The 10,897-nt window shown below is 43.4% G+C and overlaps 3 protein-coding genes across 3 annotated transcripts in view; all 3 read left to right on the top strand.

Moving 5' to 3' along the window:
- Positions 1-10,897, top strand: part of LOC110498480 (zinc finger protein 184-like) — a 350,017-nt gene that overhangs the window by 128,475 nt on the left and 210,645 nt on the right. The window lies entirely within an intron of this gene.
- The window catches only part of LOC110498492 (gastrula zinc finger protein 5-1), an 89,768-nt gene that overhangs the window by 35,374 nt on the left and 43,497 nt on the right, over positions 1-10,897 (top strand). The window lies entirely within an intron of this gene.
- Positions 1,370-4,568, top strand: LOC110498516 (zinc finger protein 583). The gene is made up of 3 exons (XM_036953799.1): positions 1,370-2,269; positions 2,498-2,607; positions 3,013-4,568. The coding sequence occupies exons 1-3, from the start codon at positions 1,990-1,992 to the stop codon at positions 4,048-4,050; spliced, it is 1,428 nt and encodes a 475-aa protein (XP_036809694.1). The 5' UTR covers positions 1,370-1,989; the 3' UTR covers positions 4,051-4,568.

The following is a 10,897-nucleotide window of genomic DNA, read 5'->3' as shown; positions in this document are numbered from 1 at the left end:
ATGTGTGGGTAGAACTGAAAAAGCATGTGCGAGCAAGGAGGCCTACAAACCTGACTCAGTTACACCAGGAGGACAGAGCTGAGTGTATGTAAACTTCTGACCCACTGGGAATGTGATGAAAGAAATAAAATATGAAATAAATCACTCTACTATTATTCTGACATTTCACATTCTTAAAATGAAATGGTGATCCTAACTGACCTAAGACAGGACATTTTTTTACTAGGATTAAATGTCAGGAATTGTGAAAAACTGAGTTTAAATGTATTTGGCTAAGGTGTATGTAAACTTCTGACTTCAACTGTAAAATCCACAGAAGATGACTGAACAAGGAGAGATTACTAGAAACCAGGTTTCCCCTTCCCCTACAAGGTTTCCCCTTGTATCTGTGGATTAATTGTTAGAGTAGAGAACACACAAAATAAGTCTCTAACTTCAGTGATTTTTGCAATTTGCTCCAGTCATTGGCAGCAGAGAACTGGAAGGAAAGGTGTCCAAATTAGGTGTTGGCTTTGGGGATGACCAGTGAAATATACCTGCTGGAGCCCGTGCTGCGCGTGGGTGCTGCTATACCTAGCAAAGACTTATAGATGACCTGGAGCCAGTGGGTCTGGCGACAAAATGTAGCGAGGACCAGCCAACGAGAACATACAGGTCGCTGTGGTGGGTAGTATATGGGGCTTTGGTGACAAAACGGATGGCACTGTGATAGACTGCATCCAATTTTCTGAGTAGAGTGTTGAAGGCTAATTTGTAAATGACATCGCCTAAGTCAAGGATCGGTAGGATCGTCCGTTTTACGAGGGTAAGTTTGGCAGCATGAGTTGAAGGAGGCTTTTGTTTTGCGAAATAGGAAGCCGATTCTAGATTTAATTTTGGATTGGAGATGCTTAATGTGAGTCTGGAAGGAGAGTTTACAGTCTAGCCAGACACCTAGGTATTTATAGTTGTCCACATATTCTAAGTCAGAACTGTCCAGAGTAGTGATGCTAGTCAGGCGGGCGGGTGCAGGCAGTGATCGGTTGAAGAGCATGTTTTTAGTTTTACTTGCATTTAAGAGCAGTTGGAGGCCACGGAAGGAGTGTTGTATGGCGTTGAACCTCGTTTGGAGGTTTGTTAACACAGTGTCCAAAGAAGAGGTGGATCAAAGAATCACTCACAGCAAGAGCGACATCATTGATATATACAGAGAAAAGAATCGGCCCGAGAATTGAACCCTGAGACTGCCAGAGGTCCGGACAACAGGCCCTCCGATTTGACACACTGAACTCTATCTGAGAAGTAGTTAGTGAACCAGACGAGGCAGTCATTAGAGAAACCAAGGCTGTTGAGTCTGCCGATAAGAATACGGTGCTTGACAGAGTCGAAAGCCTTGGCCAGGTCGATGAAGACGGCTGCACAGTATTGTCTTTTATTGGTGGCGGATATGTTACAGACCCCACTGAGCGAGATAGAACATGAAGAATCAGATTTGTCTTGGTAAATTTTATAACATAAGGAAGTGAAATTTCATCACCTCAGCGCGTTTAGTGGGTGGACACCCTATAATATGCTAACTCCAGGCTGTAGCCATATGTACAACAATGTATTATTGTGGATTCTGTCATCATGGGCCTTCAGAAGCTTCAAGGAAGCTAAAGGTCATTTGACACGAATTTTGATTTTGCATTTACTATCCCTTTAAAACCTCCCAGTTTGAACACACCCAGTAGGTGGCAACAATACACCATTTTTGTGTAGTCCGTCGATAAAACCTCAAAGAAGACGACGTAAACAGAAGTAAGCCGTGACCAAAAACTATTTCCACGTTTGCGTTTTTGTTGTCATTTAGACGTTTATTAATACCCTGCAACTCAAAATATGACTCATTTAACTGCATAGCATCACAAACTTACCCCAGGTATTATTTAATTCGCTTTGGAGACAGGACTTGGTTGATATATGTTATCTAGGTAACGCTAACTAGCTAGTTGCTAAAGTTACCTAACAATGGCTATGGTTTTTCACACTCAAATAGCCTCCATTATGGAGGTTCTAGCGAATGCAGCCGTGGCAGAGATCTGTAAACTCGTAGACGACGACTATGCAGTGTTTCGTTTGGAAATAACTCAAAGCCAGAAAGAAAACAGGGCATTGCGGAGGAAACTACAACTACTGGAACTGAAGAAGGTTGCACGGGAGCGCGCAGAAAGGACAATGCGAGAGCGTGTCAACGCCAGTCGTTTCAGTAGTGTCAAGATCCTCGACCGATACAGAGGAATTGCAAGAGGTACATTTTGCATGAGGCTGCGTGGCCTGTCGCCCCGTTACCCTCTACACATGTAGAGCGTTAACCACATATGTTTAACCATAATTGGGTCTTGGTTAGTTTTTGGATAGTATGAAATAGCCTAATTCCGCTGATTACTTGCAATATAGCGTTAAACATTGACAGTAGCTAACCTAATCACCTCTTTTCCCCCAATCACTCTCTTGGGTGAATTACATCTCACTGGAGGCCACATGAGCTTTGTGAAGCCAGCAGGACACAATACATGGAGCGATGACCAACCAATCACTGTTGATGAGGGGAGTGGAACCTCAACCCAGCAAGTTATCATCATAGAGGTTAGTGTAATAGTATTACATCAAAATTACAGTACATTTCAGAAAGGCTCCCATCAGCTATTCACTTGCTTACATGTACATCCTCATTTATCTGCCATAAGGGAGCTTGTGTGACTTCTCTACGACATTGTTACCCAATTCTACTCCCGAGTGGCACAGCGGTATAAGCCACTGCATCTCAGTGCAAGAAGTGTCATTACAGTCCCTGGTTCGAATCCAGGCTGAATGACATCCGGCCATGATTGGGAGTCTCATAGGGCGGCGCACAATTGGCCCAGCGTCACCCGGGTTTGGCCGGGGTAGGCCATCATTGTAAATAAGAATTTGTACTTAACTGACTTGCCTACCTAAATAAAGGTTAAATAACATTTTAAAAATACCATCAACCCCCCCTTCTTGTGTCAGTCTGCAGGTCCTGGGGTCAAGCTGGAGAGATCTGAAGGAGAGCACATCCAGACTGGAGTGGCTGGAGTGCCCCCTGTAGCCACGGAGGACCCCACCACCGCCCCAGCGGCACCAAAGACCCGACGCAGCATCACGAAGGTCGGTGGAACGCTGAATGCCGTCCTCAAGTCAGGGATCGACACCAAGAATTTAATGGGTCAGGGGCGACTGGGCTGTCCCGCTCTCCACTCAGAATATTTACTTGATGGTAACCCGAGCCCGAGGATGGATCTGTCCCATCAGGACTTAGGAGACACGTTACAGATTGGCAATGATCCGTCTTGTTCATACGCTACAGAGATGATACATGGTGACATGCCTGTCGGCTTAGATACACAGACTAATCCAATGAGAGGGGACTGGAACCAGTACAGTAGTAGTGTATACTCTGAAGGGTCCCTAGATAAGAAAGGGGAGGTTATAGTCATAGATGAGGTGACTGTGAAAGTGGAGGGTGACTCTCCTCTGACATGGAATGCAGATGAGACTCGCTTTGGAGAAGGACACTCACAGGGCAACACCAATGACTTCTTAGACTACAGAAAAAGCTTAGAGACCAATCTAACTGTCGCAACCCACTCCCCTTTACACACGCTCAGGGATTGCGACCCACTGTCCACGCCAATGGCATCTTCCGATTCACAATACCTTTTCGATCAGGTATCGAACTCAAAGGATCAAATGGCTAAAGCACAGGGAGGGGGAGCCACATCAGGAAATAGTAAAGAGAAACGGTTCCTTTGCATGTTCTGTAACAAAGGCTTCAGCAGCTCCCAGAAGGTGGCGATCCACCAGAGGGTCCACACAGGGGAGAAACCATTCAGCTGTACCCAGTGTCATATGCGCTTCACCCAGGCTGGTGACCTGAAGAGGCACCAGAGAGTCCACACAGGGGTAAAACCCTTCAGCTGTACCCAGTGTCACATGAGCTTTGCCCAGGCTGGCAACCTGAAGAGGCACCAGAGGGTCCACACAGGGGAGAAAACAACAACCCCCTAGTGTGAGAAGAGGTTCTCCTACCAACACCAACTGAACATGCACTTATAAGTCCATACGGGAGAAAGTATGCGCTACGAGAAGAGGTTCTCAGAGGATACACCAGCAGAAAAAAAAACATTCCACGGATTGACCTAGAAATTAACCATTCCACTCAATAGCTTCTGACATTTAGATCAAACCCTGCATTAAAGACTAAGATTAATGTTAATTGGTGTCAGCAGAAAAGATCCACAGATGCATTTGGAATAAAGAGAGTAGCAAATTTCAGTGTTGAATATTCCTGGGTAGAATATTGAATCCAGACAGACGTGTGATATCTAAGCCTGAAAGGTCTGTTTCATAGTGTTTGCACTGTGTAGGATATATGATGTTCAAGTACAGAATATTTTTCCCACAATACTTTTAATGAGTAAATGAATGCAGTTTATGAAGGTCATGCAGATTTTTAGTGTGTGGTTTTTATATGGTGTCTTTAAAAAAGGTTGGTTTAATAAACACAAAATGGGACTTTTCATTTATTGAGACTCTTTAGTATACATCACATCTGATCTCACCATATTCTTAAAACACCAGGCAGCGCTTTATAACCAATAAACATGTATAAAAAAAGAAAAGGCCATTCCAGCAAACTGGACGCACTTGAATGGACGTTTTTACATGGTCCTTTGTTTCGCCGGATTCTGACTTGGCTACGGTTAAGATGTTCCATTACCCAAAACATAATTAAATTCTGCGCCCAAAACAGAATAAAATTCTGCGCCCAGGAGGCAGATGAGTTATCCTGCCCTGCAAAGCCATGAGGCTGTTGTCACCACCCACAACACACGGACGAAGCCATCGAGTCCCAGAAGAAGATGAGCTGCGAGGTCTTACGCACCTCTCTCATCACACAGTCAACCATTGGTCAGGTAGTGACCTCCCTCACCAGCTGGGAGCTGCTGAGGGACTACGAGGACCTGCCCTGTAAAAGAGAAGAGATCAGGAGGGCATACTCTAGGGAACATTTTTTATATAATTTTCTTAGGTTGGGGAGAAACAAACTCGATATACATAAAAATGACTAATCTAAACTGTAGAAATTATAATGGACTTACATTTACAGTGCATTCAATTCAGACCCCTTGACTTTTTCCGCATTTTGTTAAGTTACAGCTTTATTCTAAAATGGATTACATTGAGAGAAAACAATCTACACACAATACCCATAATGACAAAGCAACATTTTTTCCAGTTTATTGAGAATAGAAATACTGAAATCACATTTACATATATAAAGTATTCAGACCCTTTACTCAGTACTTTGTTTGAAGCACCTTTCGCAGCGATTACCATCTCAAGTCTTCTTGAGTATGATACTACAAGCTTGGCACACCTGTATTGGGGACGTTTCTCCCATTTTTCTCTGCAGATCCTCTCAACCTCTGTCAGGTTGGATGGGGAGCGTCGCTGCACAGCTATTTTCTGGTCTCACCAGAGATGTTTGATCGGGTTCAAGTCCGGGCTCTGGCTGGGCAACTCAAGGACATTTAGAGACTTGTCCCGAATCCACTCCTGCGTTGTCTTGGCAGTGTGCTTAGGGTCGTTGTCCTTTTGGAAGGTGAACCTTCACCCCAGTCTGAGGTCCTGAGTGCTCTGAAGCAGGTTTTCATCAAGGATCTCTCTGTACTTCGCTCCGTTCATCTTTCCCTCGATCATGACTAGTCTCCCAGTCCCTGACGCAGAAAAAAGGCTCTCTTGGTAGGCTCTCAGTTTCCGGCCGTACCCAGTCTTCAGTCTCTGGCCCTAGTTGCAGGTTCACACTGTTCTGACTTAGGTTCCTGGACTCCTGTCTTAGTGCTAGGTCCCCAGTCCTCTGCTGTTCTAGGTCCACAGCCTCCTGCACTAGTAACCCCTAAGTTTGCTGCTCTTTCAGGCCCTAGGCACCCTACATTGCTAAGCCCAATGTTTGCTTTGCAGTCAGGTTTTCAGTCTCCCTGCCTTATTAGGTGTGCAGCTTCCTATCCCGCCAGGATTAGAGCCCCCCTGCCATGCTAGGCCCTAAGTTAACTGCCCCATTGCAGGTCTGCAGTCTCCTACCCTGCTTAGATTTCAGCCACCTGCCTGAGTTGGTAGACAGTTGCCTAGCCCACCAGGCTGAAGGTGCCCGCATGCTTCCCACTCGAAACAGTTCGGTAGAGTTTGTGAATTATGACATTTGGTGACGTTTTTGTTAGTTTTGGACATCAGTTAATGTTTTTTTCGGCTGTTCGGGCACACATTTTTTCTGGAGGCAAGCAGAAGTTCGGAGCCGAAGTCTACGCACCTTCATCAGTGATTGGTCAACAGTAGGGATTCTTCAATAAAGGTCTGTTGTAGTTCAACGAGAGACAACTCGTTTTCGTCGAAAAATACTGCATCAAACATCTTAGACGTAAAACTGCGCGACTAAGATCGGTAAAAACGTCAAAATTAATGACCGATGTCTTGAGTTATCTTATATTAATTCTGACTATTTTGAGGAACTGTATTCTGGCTACAGCATTTCAAAATGGACAAACATTACTTTTGCTGCTTTTTTCTCATTTTTCAAGCGAATGTATTTTAAAGCCTAACTGAAACATGCTGACACCTTTAGAGCCCCTTGCTATGCTATGTTCGCTGCCCTATTGGTGTTTTTAGTTGTAGACAGACGACAAGTTTGGCTGTTGACCAAGTTTTCAGAGTTTCTTCTAGAAGTGTTCATCTGAAATAAACCACATTATCACTTATGGTGTAAATGTATGTGCAACTGTGTGGTGGTGACCAAGGGCCAGATTCAGATTTATGTAATGTACACCTTTTTCTTACGCATTTCTCAGTAGTTGGTAGACGTACCTTATGCAGGTGAGTAACAGGCTTTGCAGGCGTGGTTCCCTTGCGCGGGCTGAATCAATTTAATTCAACCGCAGAAATCCCTCCAACTGGCTGGCCAACAGATTTTCTTGTGGAGTTTTCAATCAATCGTGTTTTCAGGACATTTATCTAAAGTCATCCCTTTAAATTTGGTGTACCTTTAATAATTTGAATTTTCTCGACTCATTAGAATATACGGAGAGAATGGTTCAGAATATTAGGGATCAATGAAAGAAAGCCATTTAAATACATGCATATTCGTCTCTTTTTCAGCACCAATTGTTAGATTTAAAAATATATATTCTTGTAGAATATTTAGGGTTAGGAAAGTATTTATGAATCATACATAAACAGGTTTGGAGAGCCTATTACGCACAAAAAATATTGGTGAATCAAAAATATTGGTTTGATTCGTTATGAAAATTGCCAAATTAAATGGTTTATTCCATGAAATATTGGAAGGTGAAACATGTGTGCAACAGGAGTTCAACAATAGTCCTATAAATCTTCCCTAATCACGGAACTGCGTTCCATGATTCAAATAGGCTACGTGTCCCAAATTATTGCGCAATTTGTAATACGTTAGCCTAATACAATCCACTATTGCTAGCGACCCCCAGGAACAACCACACAGACATGGCAGAGGAATGGAAGCTAAACTAACAATGTAATGAAATTATGCCTACAAAATCAAGCCATAGGCCTACAATTAAAAGTCAGAATAACGACACAGCGATTTATACTACACTGTGGAAAAGTTGAAATACCGGTCATGTTGACATGCTTTTCAGTTAGCTGAAATATTACTGTTTTCACATTTATCTCCAGCGATCATTAGGTAAAATATATCTTAAACGATTGTAATTTATATTTACAATCCAAACGGATTATTCATTTACCTAGGTGTTATCAATAGCTCTTATCAATTTGTAACTGACAGTGCATGGAGAATGGTGTAATTTCTATTAGAAAAAATTAAGTAGATGCTTTTTTCACTTGGAAGCGGAAAGTGTGCTCGACCTTATTCGTAGTTTCCTCGTGCATAAAGGTGGCGGAATTATGCGGGAATCAAGTCAAGGTCAGAATATGGCATCTGCTGACACACCTCCGCCACACCTTCATTCCTTTGAAACGAATAGCATTGATATGGACACATCTGCCTGGTTCTTACCGGACCGCCTGTGGTCAGACCTAAGTCAACTCGGCATTTAAGTCACTAGCGGATGAGGGTTCAGACGGCGTCAGCTAGCCGTTTTACAATACTTACTGAATATACCTACACACAGCCACACACAAACACCTACTGTACACGTCAAACTAGTTTAGTCAGGTTTGACCAATAATGACATTTGACTTATCATAACTGACTTGTTTTTACCCACATGATATTTATGTCCACCATGATGGGTTTAACAATGAAGTCATTCTGTAACTACAGTACAGGACTCATGTAGTGGGGATGGGTAAACACTCCATATTGAAAGTGTGTTTATTATCTGTGCCTACCTACCTGAGGGAGTGTGTGTCTGTGTCACATGTCTCTTCCAGGAGGAGGAGGTGCTGCTGGTGAAGGAGGAGGGGTGTGAGGAGGGTCTGGGGGAAATGCACAGGCCCATGTGTAGAGTATGTAATGTAGTACTAGATAGTTCATTCTGTTGGTTTAGGATGTAGTAGAGAACTGGATGAGGAGAACTGAGGGAAGAATGAGTATGATGAGACAGAGTAGATGATATGGTGATGGTTGGTGTGGTGGTGTCTGTAAAAATGCTTCACTGATGAAAAGTGACAACTTTGTCAAATCAAATCAAATGTATTTATATAGCCCTTCGTACATCAGCTGATATCTCAAAGTGCTGTATAGAAACCCAGCCTAAAACCCCAAACAGCAAGCAATGCAGGTGTAGAAGCACGGTGGCTAGGAAAAACTCCCTAGAAAGGCCAAAACCTAGGAAGAAACCTAGAGAGGAACCAGGCTATGTGGGGTGGCCAGTCCTCTTCTGGCTGTGCCGGGTGGAAATTATAACAGAACATGGCCAAGATGTTCAGATGTTCATAAATGACCAGCATGGTCGAATAATTGTAAGGCAGAACAGTTGAAACTGGAGCAGCAGCACAGTCAGGTGGACTGGGGACAGCAAGGAGTCATCATGTCAGGTATTCCTGGGGCATGGTCCTAGGGCTCAGGTCCTCCGAGAGAGAGAAAGAAAGAGAGAATTAGAGAGAGCATATGTGGGATGGCCAGTCCTCTTCTGGCTGTGCCGAGATAATGATAGTATCTTAATTCATGTTTACTTGACATGAAGTAGTGAAGCTGTGTGTAATGTAACGTAAAACATTTTCCAAAGTATTTTAACATTCATTTTATCAAAGGGAGGATACCAGATTTACAGAAAAGGCAGTGTTACCATGATGAGAAAAGTCATTCTACTTGTCACATATCGTTTTGTGCAATAAATGTGATTTGTTTTAATTAAATACGAAATTGACACTGTCCTGACTGACTTGGTTATTTTTGTATCATTGCAGGGACGGAGTTTGAACATAAAAAATCAATCCAATGGCTCCATATTGTTAGGTACTTCAATCAGTGTTAGAGATGGGCTTGACTGGTTAACATTTTATAATGTCATGTTTCTGTGTACGGTAAAGAGTTTCTTATATAAACCTTTATGCTTTTCTGTACCATCTTTGTTTGCAGACTGCAGTCCTTGAAGACCTGATGATATCCAGTGTTACTGGTGGGAGAGACTGGACCACTGAGGTGGCTGGTCACAAACCCTGGCCCCGTCTCAGAACCCTGGATCAGGAGCCATCGCTCTTCCTTCCCGAGTCGGAACCAGGACCCAACCGCAAGGGACAGAGACTCCACCACAACCACTACGTAGAACACAACCAGTGGACAGGTGGTCATCAGAGAGACTCCAGTCAGGGATCCAGTCTGCAGCCCAGACCCTTCTCTTCACAGTCTCAGTGCAGGGATGAAGCAGGACTTGTGGCTGATAGACCATCTTGTTCCTATGATACAAACACCACAGTATCCATGCTGAACAGAGCAGGTCACCCTGGGATTCAACCTTCACAGGGAGTGGCGGGAGACCCCTCTAGTGGTAGTCTTCTCTTTCAGGGTCCCGTCTAATGCCTACTGAAAGGGTTCATAGAAGGGACCTGGGTCTAACCTTCCTCAGCTGCCTCAAGGAGAGTCCCTTCATGTGCAAACTATGTTACAAGAGCTTCTCCTTCCCAAGTAACCTTATAGACATAGGAGTGTCCACAACGGGAAGAAATCGTAGCAGTGTGAGATGTGCGCAGGGGATATCTGGGAACCATTCTTTAGCTGTTATATTATAGTTATGTTAAGTGTATTGGGGTAATGCTTTGTTAACTTGTCATTTGTAAAAAACTGTTTTTAGAGAGATGGTAAACATAGGCTATAACAAGTAAGTAGCCTTGCATGAACCTTAGCTCATCTCCTATTTCTGTAGTGTGAGGCAGCTTGACGTACAAGTACACCCCCTGGACAAGACGCAGTCTATTGCAGGGCCTTAGCCTTAATCTAGCTCCTTAATGCTGAGTGCCAAGCCTAGACTCATCAGGGCCCATTTTTACAGTCTTTGGTATGACTCGGCCAGGGATTGAACTCAACCTTCCAATCTCAGGGCAGACACTAACCACAAGGCCACTGAGTTGGTCAGACTATAACAAGGACTATTGAATATTTACCTTACTGAGGTAAAGTCATGCTATTTTCTACTCTATTCTTGCTAACACACTGCTCTTCATAAACACGTCAGCTCTCAGCTTAAAAAAATACTGATCATAGGATATTTGATGTAATGTAATAAGCAGTACCGTATTTCAAAGAATAGCACGCATACATTTTTCATCTAATTATACCATTCAACCTATGACGCACACCAATAAGATCCTTTCTCTTAAGTAAACGGAAGCGAACAAGGACCAAGAACGATTTCGATGT

The sequence above is a fragment of the Oncorhynchus mykiss genome, chromosome 19 (assembly GCF_013265735.2).
Source record: "Oncorhynchus mykiss isolate Arlee chromosome 19, USDA_OmykA_1.1, whole genome shotgun sequence".
NCBI lineage: Eukaryota > Metazoa > Chordata > Actinopteri > Salmoniformes > Salmonidae > Oncorhynchus > Oncorhynchus mykiss.
Note: the sequence above shows the minus strand (reverse complement) of the source record. Positions and strands in the feature narration are given on the sequence as shown.

Bases quoted from the DNA above. Each gene is read 5' to 3' on its own strand.
- LOC110498516 (XM_036953799.1), top strand. From the start codon at position 1,990: ATGGCTATGGTTTTTCACACTCAAATAGCCTCCATTATGGAGGTTCTA. The intron at 2,270-2,497 runs GTACATTTTGCA...ATCTCACTGGAG, and splicing joins ATACAGAGGAATTGCAAGAG to GCCACATGAGCTTTGTGAAG. The intron at 2,608-3,012 runs GTTAGTGTAATA...TTCTTGTGTCAG, and splicing joins AGCAAGTTATCATCATAGAG to TCTGCAGGTCCTGGGGTCAA.